General features: G+C 43.3%; 1 protein-coding gene across 1 annotated transcript in view; it reads right to left on the reverse strand.

The window, feature by feature from the left end:
• The window catches only part of LOC311225236 (calcium-activated potassium channel subunit beta-2-like), a gene marked incomplete at both ends in the record, with an annotated part of 32,184 nt that extends 15,866 nt beyond the window's left edge, over positions 1 to 16,318 (reverse strand). Inside the window, 3 exons of the mRNA XM_084310453.1 lie at positions 7,703 to 7,898; positions 9,315 to 9,485; positions 16,269 to 16,318. Coding sequence (XP_084166579.1) covers positions 7,703 to 7,898; positions 9,315 to 9,485; positions 16,269 to 16,318 — 417 coding nt within the window. The remainder of the gene's footprint in view (positions 1 to 7,702; positions 7,899 to 9,314; positions 9,486 to 16,268) is intronic.
• Positions 16,319 to 17,260: the final 942 nt, after the last annotated feature.

Raw genomic sequence — 17,260 nt, forward strand, 5'->3', positions numbered from 1 at the left:
AGTATCAGGCTCTCGGAAGAGGAAAGAATCCCCCATCCCAGTTGCTTTATAAAAACGCTGTTTTAATAACAAGCAACCAAGGCGTACTAGCCACTCGCATGATTCTTAACAGAAAACACCCCGAGCCAGTACTATGTATGCGTCGGGACCCAAAAACACATCAATGGACAGTCTAACCAGACCCCACATTGATCCTTCAAGGCGCCTGGGAGAACGACAAGAAGGTTGTCGTGCTTCATATTCTCCACTCTTTTTTATTAAAAAAGAAAGAAACACCGACTGACATGAATCCCACGTGACGCAGCCGAGGGTAACATTTTTTTACATTTTTACAGTCCGTCAACCTCACCATAGAGGAGAGACGGAACCCCTCAGAGAAACGTCCCACGTGAGCCACAGATTGAAAAGTCACGGTAACATTGAGTCACGTGACTAACCGACTCAAGTTACACGTATATCGAGCGTAGTAGAACAGTAAGTTCCTGCGCTCTGCCCCGACAACTCGACAATAACAGACCCTACATACGGGTCTAAACTCACGGAAGTCATCGTCCAATAGCAACGTGCCTAGTGACGTGTGCTATGACGGGGGGAAACCCAAGACTCAAATGCCTGTGATAGGCGCAGAGTCTGGGAAACCATCCCCCCCCCCTCCTTGCCAAGCCGCCTAACAGCTTGGCCCAGACTGAACGAAGAAAGTCCTATAAACCCCCTGACCAATCAGAAGAGGGAAGGAGGGGTTTATCCGGCACCCCCTCACAAGCCCAGTCCGTGCATACAACAACAACAATAGCCATATGATACCTTTAGTAGCAATGCTAACGAATAGCGTAAGCTAATTCACTGCACGCTAACCACAGATACATCTGTGAACAGGGTTTATAGCAAGACCAAGTTGTGTGTGTGTGTGAACCCGACACCCGCATCCATGTTGTAACACAGAAAACATTGATAGAGAGAGAGAGCGGCTGAGCCGCGGTATGTTTTCATACGAGCATTACTGCAACCAACACAATAGTGTTGCAGCTCAATATCACTGTTTAAGCAACAGAGCACACAACTAACCTCTACCTTTATGTGGAGATACAGGTCGAGGCAGAAAACCCTTTTTCAACCGAGTGTAGGCTGCAGGCCTTGCTTAAGCTCTAACATGAAGAACACCTAGCCCTCCTATCAACCCATACTAGCGAAAGATTCACATGTTGCAACCCCATCATATGTTTGGTGAATAAACACATAGTTTGTTAACAAAAAATACAGTCCCCCTTTAGAGGGGACTTTTTTATTTCTGAACAAAAAACATAGAGGGGCCGGGAAGGGAACATGGGGAGGGAACCACAGAGGGAAAAAGTCACTGTAGTCTCTAGCGACGCCTGCCACGAGCCGCTCGGAGCTTTCCACCCCGTGGAGCCACGGAGGGACGGTAAACGATCGGCGGCTGGTCTCGACGATCCCTACCGTCACCTCCGGGCGTAGATGGGCCGGCTGTAGTGGCAGAGGTGCCCTCTCTCCTCCTGGCCTTCTTCGCTGAAGGTCCAGCAGTGGCGGTGGTGGCAGCGGCGGCCACGGCGGAGGATCCTCGACGACGTGGCGGCCGTCTGACTCCACCAGACACAGGGCGGGGGGAAATGAGGCTGGAGCACGGAGCGCTCCTCCTGCATTTCCCTGCAGGTTGAGGTCATCAGCTGCAGTGCCGACCCGAATAATCCAGCTTCGGAGAGGGGTGCCGTCAGAAGGGGAGTCCTCTTCTTCTCCGGCACACGCGCCTGCTCCAACCAAAGGTGGCGCTGGATCAGAGTAGCCAGGGCGCGCACTTTCCCAGCGGCTATAGCCTGCGGCTGAATCAGATGCAGGATGGCTCCTGCCAACTGGGCGAGCTGATCATGTTGTAAATCAGTCAGCTCCGTGCCGCCCGTTAATATCCCGGACATGAATCTCGCCAGCTGCGCGACGTTAGAAGTGGCAGCTAGAGATTGTGTTACGGTAATAAATAACTTGTCACTCCAAAATGCCAACCGCCTCGCCGGTTTCCCTTGGGGAACCGGCTTCCATAACGGCTCCCACACCACCTCAGGACAAAGGAGCGCTGCCATCGGCCTATCAAGCCGTGGCACGCCCTCCTTCATACCGTCTACCAAACCCACCACCCGCGTGACTTGCACGTAGGCGGGGGTAAGGCCCATGATGTGGGAGACCACCTGGCCCTGACGGACATAGGCCGCCATTGAGGGGAAAAATGGGTAGACAACGTCCACCCCTCTCACCGGGCGACGCTGCCATAGATGACATATGCAATCATCAGGGACAGGAACAGGCAGTGGCTGCGGCAGCGGCACGCCGTTTGCGACTGCCGCCGCCGCCATGAGCTCGGGGAACAAAGCACGCAGTTCCCCCTGCATACTTTCCTCCTCCGAGCCCGCGTCCCTCACATATAGCAAACTACTGGTCAAGGAGCCACATTCTGATGTGGCTGATAGCAGGGCATCCCGCCGCAGAGTCGGAGGTTCTAACCCAACATCTGCGGACGAGGAACCCCAAGGAGACATCTCCCCCCTCTCCAGTGTTACCTGGACAGGCAGGGGACATGTCTCCACCGGGCCTTCGAACAAGAACCCGTCCGCCTCTATCATGTAGTCCTCTTCTGTCTCCATCAGGCATGTAGAGACCGACGCATCCTCATCCGTCTCCAGCAACTCACCAAAACCGGACCGTTCGCGTCTGCAAGCCACCATCTTGCGACGGGAGCGAGCCGACGCAAAAGGTTTGCGTCTCAAATCCCCCGCAACCAAAGGAGCCGGCCGCCCAACAGCGGACGACTCCCCGGAAGCAGAGGTACCAGAGCCGGAACCAGGCCATCGCATAGGCGACGGCACCAGTGCATCAGCTCCTTGGAGAGGCAAACTACCCATCGGACGCCTACCGGGCGTGGCTGCCAACCACGAGAGAGGCCTCAACTCCGCTCCAAGACGTACGACGGAGGCGGAAATGGAGAACCGCTAGTGAAGAGTGGAGTTGCGAGCGCGACTCTCCGAAGTAGACATTATGACTTAGCTTTTTTCTTTCGAAATATATGAGAGAAGAAAAAAGCAAGAACATTTTTTAACACGTCTCAACTTTCTTCAGCTAACAACCTCGTCAAGTGGGGATCTACCGAAGGCACTTCCTTGTGGTGGAAGTGAAGAAGGAGGCGAGTAGGTGACCACACACCTGCTTATGAAGGTAAGCGGATAGGGGTGTGGCCAGACGAATGTTGGGATGTAAAGGTACATTGTGGAATTTTTTATTCAGTGCTCGTGCACGAAGTGAAGTGCGTGCAGATGATGCTGAGCGTAAGCCATAATGAAATAGAACTGAGTTTTTCATTGTACACAGTTTACCAAAATCACTCCTAATTTCTGAACTCATTTCTGAATGGATCTTTATGAAATCGACATGTACTACATAAGGCTCCAGGCTATGGGTCCGTCTGGATTTGTAAGCCATTCCACCTTCTGGGGAAATACTACCTCTGGACTACTAACTTAACTACTACAGAAAAACTTGAGTAATACGTTTTTCTACAACTCAAGTTCAGACCTATGTTACTCTATTACGTTAGCACTCAAATAGAATTAGCTTTTTGGAATCAGAAACTTCAGAATGTCATCTTTCAAAAGAGACCAGGCTCATGCATGTGCTATAAGTATAAAGTATGTTGTTTTGGTTTGTAAAAAAAGTATGCAGTCCTCAAAAATGAAAACTAAAAAGGCCACTTTTGGGGGCGCAGGTTAAGCGTTTAAAATCAAATAAAATTAACACTACGGCCATCAGTCATCAGCAAATCATTACTCCAGCCCAGTCTCTGCCAGAACCACAAGCATCAATGTCATTAACAGTGATGTAAAGCTGTCCTTGGTGTCGCAGTGAACATCCTGTCTAAATAGCCAGCTAAATTCAGTTCCTCAAGCCATTTGGATAAACTCTATAATAATGAGTCACGGACTCTCGTTGTCGTGAGTCACCTCGTTGTGAGAGATTCTAACATCTAGCTGGGGTCAGCAACCTTTTTGATACAAAGTGCCATTTTTAAATGTTCTTGTTAATCAGTGTGCCATATCAACAATAAGGTTAACATTAAGTTTAATTATGACACCACATCAAAATGTAAATCTCCAACAGATCTATTGAAATTCTATTGCATCCATATAGGCAACGTGCATAGTGTTATATAAAAATTATTATATGTTTCTTCCTATTAAATCATTTGTATAGCTTACTGGGCCTGTTCATAGCTCTGTTTAAATACATATTTCTCTGTACAAAGCATTAACTAGTCAAGACACTATTTGACAGTCTGGCGGTGTTCTTAAAACAACTTAAGGGTCAGGACAGCTTGACTTAGATATCACATGTCCAAGAAAATCACATCTTGTTATTATATAGAGGGGGGCGCAAAAAAGAGGGGGGCGCAAAAAAAGAGGGGGGCGCAAAAAGTTTTGGCGCCCCCCTCTATATCTGCAACCATTATTTTTACATCTTCGTAGTTCTCTAACGTTAGTCGTTCTTTCCTCCCATGCTCAATTCTATAAACACTTGACCGATACCCATCAATGCACAGCGCTCTAGCATGTTCTGACTGTGAACACCTAAAGCTGAGGCTCAGACCGACCGACTGTTTTAGATTTTTGGCTCATTTCCCCTTATGTTAGAATTTTTTTTATGTAAAAATAATGGTTGCAGATATAGAGGGGGGGCGCCAAAACTGCACAGAGAAAAAAAAATTAAAATAAAAAAAATAAAAAAATATGTTTTTTTTTTTGTTTTTTTTTGGCGCCCCCCTCTGGGTGGCGCTCTAGGCGACCGCCTATATCGCCTGTAGGAAGGTCCGCCCCTGTGACCGCCCCTGTGTGTACTCATGTTAAAGTGGCTGCTAGTGTGTGCGCGTGTAAAGTGTGTGTGTTGTGTGTGTGTTGTGTGTGTGCTCATGTGTGCTTGTGTGTGGAGAGTTCAGTGTTCAAGGCTCTGATGGCCTGGGGGAAGAAGCTGAGCCGAAGTCTCTCTGTCCTAGTTGCTGCCGGTGTTCGCAGGCGTTTGCCTGACCGCAGCAGCATGAACAGCCTAAAATACATAACTAAGTAAATGGAATATTGCTCCACTTCTACAAGGTCCATTTGCATGTTCTTGGTATCTAGGGACATCTATGGACCTAGGTGAATGTATTCCCAGTGTCAGAAATATTGTGTCTATTACTAGGCTTGCTTAAATTGTGATGAAACAAAGGAGAATATGAATTATGATTTTTGACAGTGATTAACACCATGCTAAAAATGGCCAGACATGGAAAACTGCCACTGCTCTCGTTCAGTACCTTCTCGAGATCATGTGTACAAAAGATCTAAGGAAATGAATAAAGGGAAGATGATTAAACAGAAGGTTTTGTAGATACAGTACTGAATTCTCCCATCCGGATCAATGCAATTTGAAATATTATTATAGAATATAGAATAGCAGGCTTATAAATGAAATTATTATAGCCAATTTGCACATTTATGGATTGTGCCAAATCTTATATTTCAAATGCCCGAGTTCAATTTGGATTTAATATCACCAGGCGTGCATACGAACAGATAATGAAATCTACTGTATTTACAGTAGGTTTCTTATTCTGGCCAGAGTGATGCCATTTTGAAACTGATTTCAAATCTGATTGTTGCTCAATGCTAAAAATAGGGGAGACAAACTAACTGCGCTCCAATATATGTCAATAACATTAAGGTGTGTGGTATTATTATCCAGAGTAATAAGAGATAAGAGATATTAAAAAAATGCATACAGAATCCATTTGCTTTTTTTGACCTAGAGGCCTGGGTTGCGTGTTTCTGAAAAATTCCAACGCTCATTGAAAGCTCTCGATGTCCTCTTCAAAAATACAATTACAGACGGAAATTTTTTTCTAATAACACTTTAACCTATTGGTAAACTAACGTATTGATGATAATATACATTATAAATGCTGTTGTGACATGGTTATGATGTTTATACTTGAATACGTTTGACAAAAAAACTATAATTTTGTCAGACAGTCTGCAGAACTTGATTTATGACGTGATGTCATTTGCGGTCCGCCCCCGGAAGGGTTAAAGTCCAAATCTGTTCTTACCCAGGTGTGTTGAATGATGAATCCCACTCATTCTTAAACTGAAAGTTCTGGGTTTTTAAAGTCGTATTTGGGGGCAATTGACCAATGGTAGGCTTTTTTTATAAATCTTTTCATCTGGGTAAGCGTTTCTTATCTGGGTAAGAGTGCTCTCGACCACTCTTAGAATTTGATCTTGCCTAAGAGAAAAGCAAAAATAAGAAAACATTGCTGAATCCCAGGTAAGAACAAAATAAGAAAAAATGCTACTTAAGAACAAAATAAGAGGAACTCTGTTCTTATATCACTTGTGAATGAGGCCCAATGTTTGGCAAACAACCACAGACTGACCCTCCTGATTGGCTCTGACCCTCAAATATCCCGGGTATATCAGTCAACCTACCATAAATAACTGTGCAACTGCCAATGGCTGTGAAAGAGGTAACTCGGCATGGGGATGAGAGGACACCTCTCTACTTGCTAGTGTGCCTAAGGTAGCTGACCCCTGCAAGCCACAACGGCATCATTTACAACATCAGCATCAGTAGAATGAGCTTGGATTCTTGTATCACCATCATAACCACACACACACCATGCACACTGAGGAAGAATCACAGCCCCATCAGTTGTCTGAGATATAAGAAGCACAAAAACTAGCAATGGAATTTGTGATAAGCATTTTGGCTGCCAGAAGACCCTAATTTCTACTGCTTTTTGCTGTGTGGATGTGTGTTTTTACCTGAGCACTGTATCCATTATCTTTATAATAATAATAATAATAATAGTAATAAACGTTATTTATAGAGCATCTTTCATACAAGAACTGCAGCCCAAAGTGCTTTACAGCAGTGATGTAAACACAAAATAGACATAGGCATACAATTTGCTTTGTCTGGATAAATTGTTATTCTGTATTATTATTGTTTTTGTTATTTTCTTGTGAAGTTCTATGTATTGTGATTGTGTTTAATGTGTTTTGTTTCATGTGAATAATAATAAAAAAAATTGATCAAAAAAAAAAGGCATACAATTTGCATAACATTGGCATAATTATAGCGAGGCATAAAATGAGCAGAGAATTTACATTAAAAAACTCCCGAAAGATATTTAATAGATTTCTGTCATTAAAATCAATAAGAAATATCCTGTCAAGACAGGATACCAAACCACTTTCAATCCCAGTAAGAATTGGGATATAGATTTTCCTATGAAGATTCCAATCCATCTATAATTTGCTGTGTTCCAACATTATCAACAGCTCTAAACATTTGAACAGTACAAGTACAAGCTTGAGCAGCAGCAGTGTACAGTATGTAGTATCACTAGTATGTACACTAACAGTATCTCTTAATGGTATGTTCAGCCGGTCCTTGTAAAGTTTACCACTGGGAAGTCTGCTTGCAAATGGCAGACCACGTTGTAAATACAAGTGGTATAACTCAGGCTAGTTTACTAGTTGTGACGTATCACCGACCTTTAGCCTTTTGTGGTTTAAAAATGAATCGTCTGGGCTCTAGTTTCCACGCCGGCTGCCGTTAAAGGCCTGAGAATCGGGTGCCCCCCCCCCCCCCCCCCCCCCCCCCGTACCTCAGGGTTGTCATCCTGGGTCTCTTCATTGTGCGACAGACGCACCACTTTGCCCGAGGAGTTCAGGCTGACGTAGACCTGCAGACACGGGTAGCGGGAACTCTTCCAGCACTCGGTGCCACAGCTGTAGGAGCAGTTCACGTCCCACACGACGGTGGAGTTCAGCACCGTACAGTTAGACTCCACCGTCCACACGCTAGAGGGAGGAGAGTTTAGTCGGGTGTTACAAATTGGTTAGGTCAAATAGGAGATGGGAGTTAGGCTTGAGAGGACCCAACTGGACGTCCGTGGCCTGGGGACCTAAGAGCTTCACCATGTACTCTTCCGTGGGGTGGGGCCAGGTAACCAGGTGTGAGGGGGTGATTTACACACTGTTGGAAGGGATATTATTAGCTTTCTAATGAATAATATCCATATTGTCTTTCTACTCCACATTATATAATGACTGTCACCCATGCCATGATATTTGAGGAAGAAGGCCTCCAAAGTTTGCGGTACATATTTTTTATCAAAAAGACAGTTGTATTTGTTGACCCTTCGGGCAACAGGCTGATGACAGGTCATGGATTATCAAAGGACATAAAGGTCTGTCCAAGACTGTGGGAATAATGCCACAGAGCAGGGAGGAAGGGGCGGTGGGATCCATGGCTGTTGTAATGACGAGGCCTATTGACGATGATGAGGAGGAGTAGGCTAAGCCATGTTATAGGGCAATGCATGAGGGAATGCATTGCCTACAAATACAGTAGATACACTGTTTGCTGGCAAGAGGTTTAACATTCATGCTTTTTTGTGTCTAAATATTTTGGCATATTGTGCTGTGTGGTAGTTGGTCAGTTATAAATCCTACCTAACTATGTTCTCAAACATAATGTAGTGTATGTGTTTACTATATGCAAACAATATCATTATTAACTACCTACCTCATACTATAGTCATAGTAGTCAACCCATATAACTCGGTATGATAGCATGTACAATAATGCTGTATTAACCGTAACTAACATACCGTAATTAACTTACCTACTCATACTAGCTGCTGTCCAATATGACTTACTACTAGGGATGTCCGATATTATCGGCCTACCGATATTATCGGCCGATATCGGCATTCAAATGTGATATCGGAAAATATCGGTATCGGATCATTTTTTAATTTTTTTTTTAATTTTTACATTTCTATAACCTTTATTTACCCAGGCAAGCAAGTAAGAACAAATTCTGATTTTATTTATTGTCAAAAGTATGCATAATGTTGTGTTAATTCCACAACAAGAGATATGTAATGTTAATTACCTGAAATTATTAAAAAAAAAATGGGGGGGGGGGGAAACCCTGCATATATCGGTATCGGTTGATATCGGTATCGGAAATTAAGAGTTGGACAATATCGGTATATCGGTATCGGTAAAAAAGCCAATATCGAGCATCCCTACTTACTACCATAGTGTCTTTATACATGTATCACTGTACATATTAATACTACAACCCTGTACATACATCTGGTACTATTACTCAGTAGTACTAATTTATATATTTTATACCCAGTTCATTAACCTGTACATTGTATATTACTACTGCACTTTACTGTTACATTCGCACGTGATGCCTACCTGTCTGAGTAGGAGCGCAGGATGGTGATGCCCAGGACGAAGTACATCATGATGGAGCAGAACACCATGCTGAGCCCCAGCAGGATGGCCCGGTCCTCACCCGCCCTCAGGGCCGTGACCGTCTTCCTCTTGTCCAGGACCTCATACTCGCGGATCTTCTGGTAGAAGGACCTGAGATCAGTGGAGGGCCGTTAAACGCATAATCAAATCTCAAAGGCAAATATCACTGACACATTGCACATTTCTCATTTCACATCCAAGGTAATATTGTCTTTTAATTAGATTAGATTAGATTAGATTCAAATGTATTGTCATCATACAGCACAAGAACAGTACAACAAAAATACGTTTTGCATCCAACCAGAGTGCAAATGTAACAGTAAAGTGCAGTACTAATATACAATGTACAGGTGATTCAACTGTATATATATATATTGTGACGAGCCTGGTGGTGTTCAGACTTGTCATGGTTCAAAAACAAACAAATTCAAATGTCCACACAAGTGCAACATCAATCAATAAGAATATTTATTGATTTCAGGCAGAATATAGTTCAATGGGCAAATAGAATGGTCGTAATACAGTCCGATGGTCAAAACACAAAACAGGCTCTCATACAAAAAAAGGGATTGTTCAATACTCAGAGTAGTCGTCCGTTCCAGGGTCAGTACACAGTTTCTCAGCCAGTCTAGGGTCCAGTACACAATGAACACCTTCTTGCCTTCACCTCACCTTTCCTCTCACTACCTCTCACCTCACAAAACTCTGAATATAACAATCTCTCTCTCAATGCAACAACTCCAACCTCACCTCCACTCAACTCACCTCTCACTAACCTAGTGTACCAGGTCTTGCTCGAAAAAGAGATCATTGATCTCAAGTGACTAAAGGTTAAAAATACCGGTGTGTTCTATCAGTTCTATCAGCTACCTAATTGTTTCAACTCCTTACGTGGCAGTAATATCTCCCATCCTTCACATATCCATGAGAGGGGGGGTGATATCTGCCATATATATATATATTCTATCCTTCCTACCTGTAACTATAGAATAAATATAATATATATTTTAAAGCAATACAGAATGCCAGAGAGGTTTACTGCATTATATTCCATTATATTTGTTTCAGCGGGTACCTGAATGTTGCTTTTCCTTATAATAAATAAAAGTTACGTTTTTGACGTTCAAGATTTCTTGGGGGAGGACTGTTGAAACCAAACCTATGCCCTTGCTCACTGTACTGTATATTTGTATATCTTGTATGTCATAAATGTCTGGATGTAACAGTACTGTATATCTGTATGTCGTGTATGTCATAAATGTTATGATGAATTGAAAATGCGGGACACTGATGTAAACAAGACAAGCTCACATAGCAAAGCTAAGGCACATCAACAATAATAATTACAATAATAATAACACAACAATAATAATAATAATAATAATAATAATAATAATGAACCTACGTAATAACAAATATACATAATAACTAGTGCTGTCAGGCGATTAAAAAAAGTATCTAATTAATTACAGGATTTGTAATTAATTAATCTAATTAATCGCATTTTAATCGCATAACCATTTTAGGCCTGATATTCTGTTAGGGTTCGGTGGTGGTGTGGACCCAAAATGCAGAACAGGACGAGGATAGAGAGACAGGCAGGACACGACGGGGTGTAGTTCAACGAAAAGACTTTAATTGTCTTTATTATTGTCAAGGCAGCAAACAGGTACACAGAAACAGGTTCACAGGATACAGGAAACAGGTCAACATTGATAACGAACCGGCAGGGGAGTAACAGGGAAGCACAGCATATATAGGGAGACTAATTAACAACGAGACACACATGGGCGAAGACACAAGCTGACAAACAAAGTGACACCAAATACATGACAGGACTCAATAACAATACATACAAAAACAAGAGACAACACACTAGACCAGACCAGGAAACAGAGTGGGCAACATGAACGACATGACAGAGATTACATTGAACATTAAAGACATGTTGATAATACAAACATGAATAGACACCAATAGTGGCAGTAGCGGGAGAAGTCCAATAGATGGCGACACAGGCTTGGGGATGGGAGCAGGATGAGAAGGGAGCTGTCCACGAGAGGCTGAGGGAAAGAGGGGTGCCGGGAAGGGTCTCTGAATTGGCGGGGGGACGTGGCCAGGCTGAACAGGCAGATTGTGACAATATTCTATATTCTATAATCATATTTCAAATTGCATGTGTCCGGATGGCAGAATTCAGTACTGTATCTACAAAACCTTCTGTTTAATCATCTTCCCTTTATTCATTTGCTTAGATTTTTCAGGTCTGGTCAATTTTAGCATGGTGTTATTCACAGTCAAAGATAAAAAAATATATATATATATTTGAATTGATATTCTCATTTGTTTCATTACAATTTGTAACAGACACAGTATTTCTGACACTGGGAATACCTTCCCTGAGATCCATAGATGTCCCTAGAATCAGATACCAGGAACATGCACATGGACCATTTAAAAAAAATTCTATAAATGTTTATTCTACGTGCTTATGGAATGAATGAGAAAAAAAAAATAATAATAATAATAATTAATTAATCTAATTAACGCGATAAACTGACAGCCCTAATAATAACATAACATTATAATAATAACATATCTGTAGATACTGTAGATACTATGTCTTTATACCTGTAGCACTGTACATATTATACTACAACCCTGTACATATTGATCTGATTATCACTATTGCTCATTAGTACTAATGTATATATTTTATACCCAGTTTAATCATCTGTGCATTGTATATTACTATTGCACTTTACTGTTACATTTGCACTCTGGTTGGATATCAAACTTATTTTTGTTGTACTGTACTTGTGCTGTATAATGACAATACATAATAATAAAGGTAATTTATACAGAGCTTTTCTAGAACTCAAAGTGGCTTTACACTGTGTTTATGCTGTGTTTTACAGAGCAAAAACGTACAGTACGTATTAGGAATGTCTGATAATATCTGATTATATTGTTTACACTGTTTATTTTTCTCATATTCTTATATGCAGGTATTTCTTCTATTACTCTGCCCATACCTGTACCTCCCCTCCCCACTCCCCCATGTTGTTATGATGAATTGTCATAAGGAGATCAATAAAGGAATGTATTACGTTAGCCTCATAGGATAACTGCCTAAGTAATTTTTTGGCCAAATTGATATTTTTGCCTAACTCTACTCTCCTCACACTGCTGCACCACCCTGGCTTAGTGGCTGTGTCCTCAGCCAATCAGAACAGACCAGGCTGCAGAAACAAATTAGTGGGGGGGCATAACATTTTCCCGGGGGGGCACAATGGTTTTTCAACACAGGTTCCCTTTTATACGTTTCAGCTGGGACAACTGCGCTGTGGCTTGCTTGGCGCTGCCCACGGTGCTGAACTAAACAGCAGAAAAAAAATCTAATTTCTCTCTATCTTAAGAACATTCACTTATACAAAAACATACTGAACGGATATAACAGACCTGCTGGGGCAGCGGACTGAGAGCAGGGGACACAAACAGGCTGGATAAGATGGTCAGGAAGGCCAGTAGCGTGTTTGGGGTGGAGCTGGACTCTAGTGAGGGTGGCGGAGAGGAGGAGCCTTGCTAAGCTCCAGGCCATCAGGGAAAACCCCTCCCACCCACTATACACAGACTTGGCTGACAGGAGGAGCATGTTATAGGCTCACACTACCTAAATGCAGCACTGAACGGCACAGGAAGTCCTTCATTCCGACAGCCATCAGACTATACAATGCATCACTGTGCCTCACTGCATCACTGAGCACAGAGTGACAGTTACCATCTTCCTGGACTCTTACTTTTTAAACAGCACTGTGCAATATTACACCTACTGTAGACTTCAGTATATTTTTACTGTATTTATTTACTGTATCTTTTATTCTATTTTTATTCTATTTCATTTTATTCTATTCTTAGGCCATTTGTTTTGTTATTCTTATTTGTGACTTGTCTAAATGTTTAATGTTGAGTGATTTGCAGTGTCAAATTTCCCTCAGGATAATACATTTCTATTCTATTCTATTCTATATCTTTGAAAAGTCTCCATGTATTCAACACTTCTGAATTCACTGACAAACTGAACTGAACTGACAAAAATAAGGTGCATAAAAAAATTCCTCCACAGGCTACTCACCATCATTAGTAGAGCGGAAAGCGGCGTTTGGGGACCGAGTGAAATCTTCTTAAAACACTGCCCCTCCAACAACTTTTTTGTTAAGTCCTTCTCAAATGCCAACTGAATTAAATTGGCCTTGCTTCGATGAAGCATACTAAGGCAATGTTCTGTAAAGACGTTCTTGAGGGTAGAAAACGAATTTTCACAGAGTGCCGTGCTAGCTTCAGTAGTGTTGTTGTTGACATCAGTGCCCACTAGGGCTGTCCCCGACTAAGGATTTGGATAGTTGACTTTGATTGACAAAAAAAATTAAATATTTTTTTTTACCAGGGTGGGCACAGCTGACTCAGTGGGCGGGCCCGGCCCCCTAATGCCCGCCCATGGCGCCGGGTCTGAATCAGAACCTTGTTATTTTAAAAATGTCTTTCTGCCTAACTCACTCGTGTGACTTGTGTGAAAATTAGTTTTTTCTTCTTTCCCGAAAGTCTTGAAAAATGATGACTTAGGCAGTTATCCTATGAGGCTAACGTAGAGACGGTGCAGCAGATCGCTCTACCTGTTTCTGTACTTTTCGTCTAGTTCTACGTTTCTATTGTACTTATTTTTTTCGTTTTTATTTAAGTCTTGCCCTGCTAAACACGCAGTTTAGAAGGGTTTTGTCCGTCTGGCTGATGGTGGAATCACTTTTCAAGTTCACAGGCGGACAACAGCTGATTGGAGCGTCTGGGTCCTTTGTTTACACGAGAGATCAGCTGTTGTCGCTACGCAACCAGACGGCGCTCTACAGCCTGCAAACCAACCCTGATTTAACAAACATAGTCCCGGAGCAGCTGATAAGGACAAATGGTGGCTTTCGTGGATGTTGAGGTCGTGGGCGACGTGCGAGACAGAAGAGGGCTGAAGAACGGAGAGAGAGAAGGAGATACAAACCATACCTCCCCTCCGTCGTCATGGGTAACGTGAGGTCTCTGGCCAATAAGATGGGTGAGCTTGCCGGTAGTCAAAAGGAATATCGTGAGTGTAGCATTATGGGTTTTTCTGAGACATGCAGATATTCCTGACAGCAATGTCTCTATAGACGGGTTTCAGATTGTACGCTCTGATCGGAACCGCGTGAGTGGCAAGCGGAAAAGAGGGGGGCTTGCTCTTATTATTAATAAGAGATGGTGTAATCCCGGCCATATTACAGTCAAAGAGCGACACTGTGACCCGGATATAGAGATGTTAGCTGTAGGACTCAGACCATATTATTTGCCCAGAGAGATCCCCCACATTATCCTGATGGCGGTTTACATCCCCCCCCTCTGCAAACCCGACGCCATCCATGACGCTATTGCACGTCTCCAAACAAAACACCCGAAGTCTCTAATCCTCATCTCAGGGGATCTTACTCATGTAAAACTGGACAAATCGCTACCAAATTTCACACAGTGTGTCAGCTGCCACACCAGGGAAACCAGGGCCCTGGACCTGCTGTATGCCAACATCAAGGAGGCATACAGCTCCTCACCACTACCACAGCTGGGCCGGTTGGATCACAACCTGGTTCACCTCAACCCCTGTTATGTGCCTCTGGTCAAGAGAGAGCCTGCAACCAAAATAACTGTGAGAAGGTGGTCTGAGGAGGCCCAAGAGTCACTACCGGTCTGTTTTGAGGTCACAGACTGAACGAAAAGAAGAGAGCTTTCAACGCAGGTAACAGAGAGGAGGTGATACGTACTGTATACTATACAATACGTCACATGGTGCGAAAGGAACCGCCTCCAGCTAAATGTGACGAAGACCAGGGAACTGGCTGTGGATCTGGGGAGGAAGAGGAGTACATCTGTAACCCCCGTTTCCAGGGGGGTCGATGTGGACATGGTTGAGGACTACAAATACCTCGGAGTCCATATCGACAACAAACTGAACGGGTCAAAACATGCAGAGGCACTCTACAAGAAGGGCCAGAGCTGACTCTACTTCTTCAGAAGGCTGAGATCCTTCAACATCTGTAGGATGTTCTACGAGTCTGTGGTGCCGCCTTCTTGTGCGCCTTCTTGTACGCTGTGACCTGCTGGGGCAGCGGACTGAGAGCAGGGGACGCAAACAGGCTGGATAAGCTGGTTAGGAAGGCCAGTAACATGGTAGGGGTGGAGCTGGACTCTCTAGCGGAGAGGAGGAACCTTGCTAAGCTCCACGCCATCATGGACAACCCCTCCCACCCACACATACTTGGCAGATACTGTAGAAGGAGCATGTTCAGTGTTAGACTAAGACTCCCAACATGTAACACTGAACGGCACAGGACGTCCTTCTTTCTGACAGCCATCAGACTTTATAACACATCACTGTGCCTCACTGCATCACTGAGCACAGGGTGACAGTACAGTCTGGCATAATCTTCCTGCACCTTTACCTTTAAATCGAGACTTTACAATCTTACAATCTTACACTTACACTTATTACTGTACATTTTACTGTATATTTCTGTATCTTTTTGGCTATATATTTTATATTTTAGAATGTATATACATACCAGAATGCATATCCCGGACCATACTATTCTCTATTCTTATTTTTATTCTTATTCGTGACTTTTGTTTTTGACTACCTAAATGTTTACTGTTTACTGTGAGCGATCTGTAGTGCAGAATTTGCCTCCTGATAAATAAAGGATTTCTATTCTATTCTATTCTATTCTATTCTATTCTATTCTATTCTATTCTATTCTATTCTATTCTATTCTATTCTATTCTATATTATCTTATCTTATCTTACTTATCTTATTATCTTACCTCCGGTCACTTCCTCCTTGTGTTGGTTTACCCCCGGCCCAGAGGAACATCCTCTCAGAGGACTTTGAGAAGCGTACTCCACTGCCACTGCCAGAGGGGCTCACGCTTGGCCGCTTCAACAACCTGCCAGGGACACAGAGACCACAGGGCCCATAAACCCATGAAAAGGGGGGCTGATGCTGACAGACAACCATGCTGATCTGTAGAGTCGCGGTAAATAGTGATAAACACTCAATCAAAACACGTGGCCAATAGTAGCAACAGCATCAAACCTTCACCGGAGACACCCTGTTTCACCTGAGAATAGTCCCCACATGACTACTAGCAGGAGAATAGTCCCCACATGGCCACCATTCACTAGCAGGAGAATAGTCCCTGCATGGCCACTGTAACTGAGGGGTACAATTCCCTGACTGTATTGATAAGTATGGTATCATTAAACCACTACCGCTTTATGTACTTTAATTACTGGCCATACAGTACATGATATATAAATATGATGAACACTTCCCACATTGAATCGGTTCCACACAAAGGTATAATCAAGTATTTATTGCAGCAAAAGGTACATAATATACGTCTCTATTATACTTTGGATGCGCTTATAAGGCAAAGGAATAGGCGTAGGCAAATCAATAATGAATGTCCATTCTCTGGTTACGCAGGAGGTAATTATACAACCTGAATCTTAGGGAATTATATCTATGGTACACTAGTAATATATAGCGGGAGATACTGGAAGGGTCCCCCCGGTTGTAAGCCAGCAGGGGTAGAGGATCTGTCGGTAGTAGAGAGTCTGGTCAACGATGACTAAGGAGACTCCAAGTACAGGAGACGGTGCAATAGCTTCTTGATCCACAGACGAATACAGCTGTTCTCCGTAGACTGTAGCTCCACAGTGAAGAAAGCTAGCCGGCCTCAGGCTCTCTGAGGCGCGGACTCGACTTGGCTCCTCACAGGGTAAATCCAACACGTGTAGGCGTCGGCGATTC

Source organism: Notolepis coatsorum, assembly GCF_963971535.1.
Source record: "Notolepis coatsorum genome assembly, chromosome: 3".
NCBI classification, from domain to species: domain Eukaryota; kingdom Metazoa; phylum Chordata; class Actinopteri; order Aulopiformes; family Paralepididae; genus Notolepis; species Notolepis coatsorum.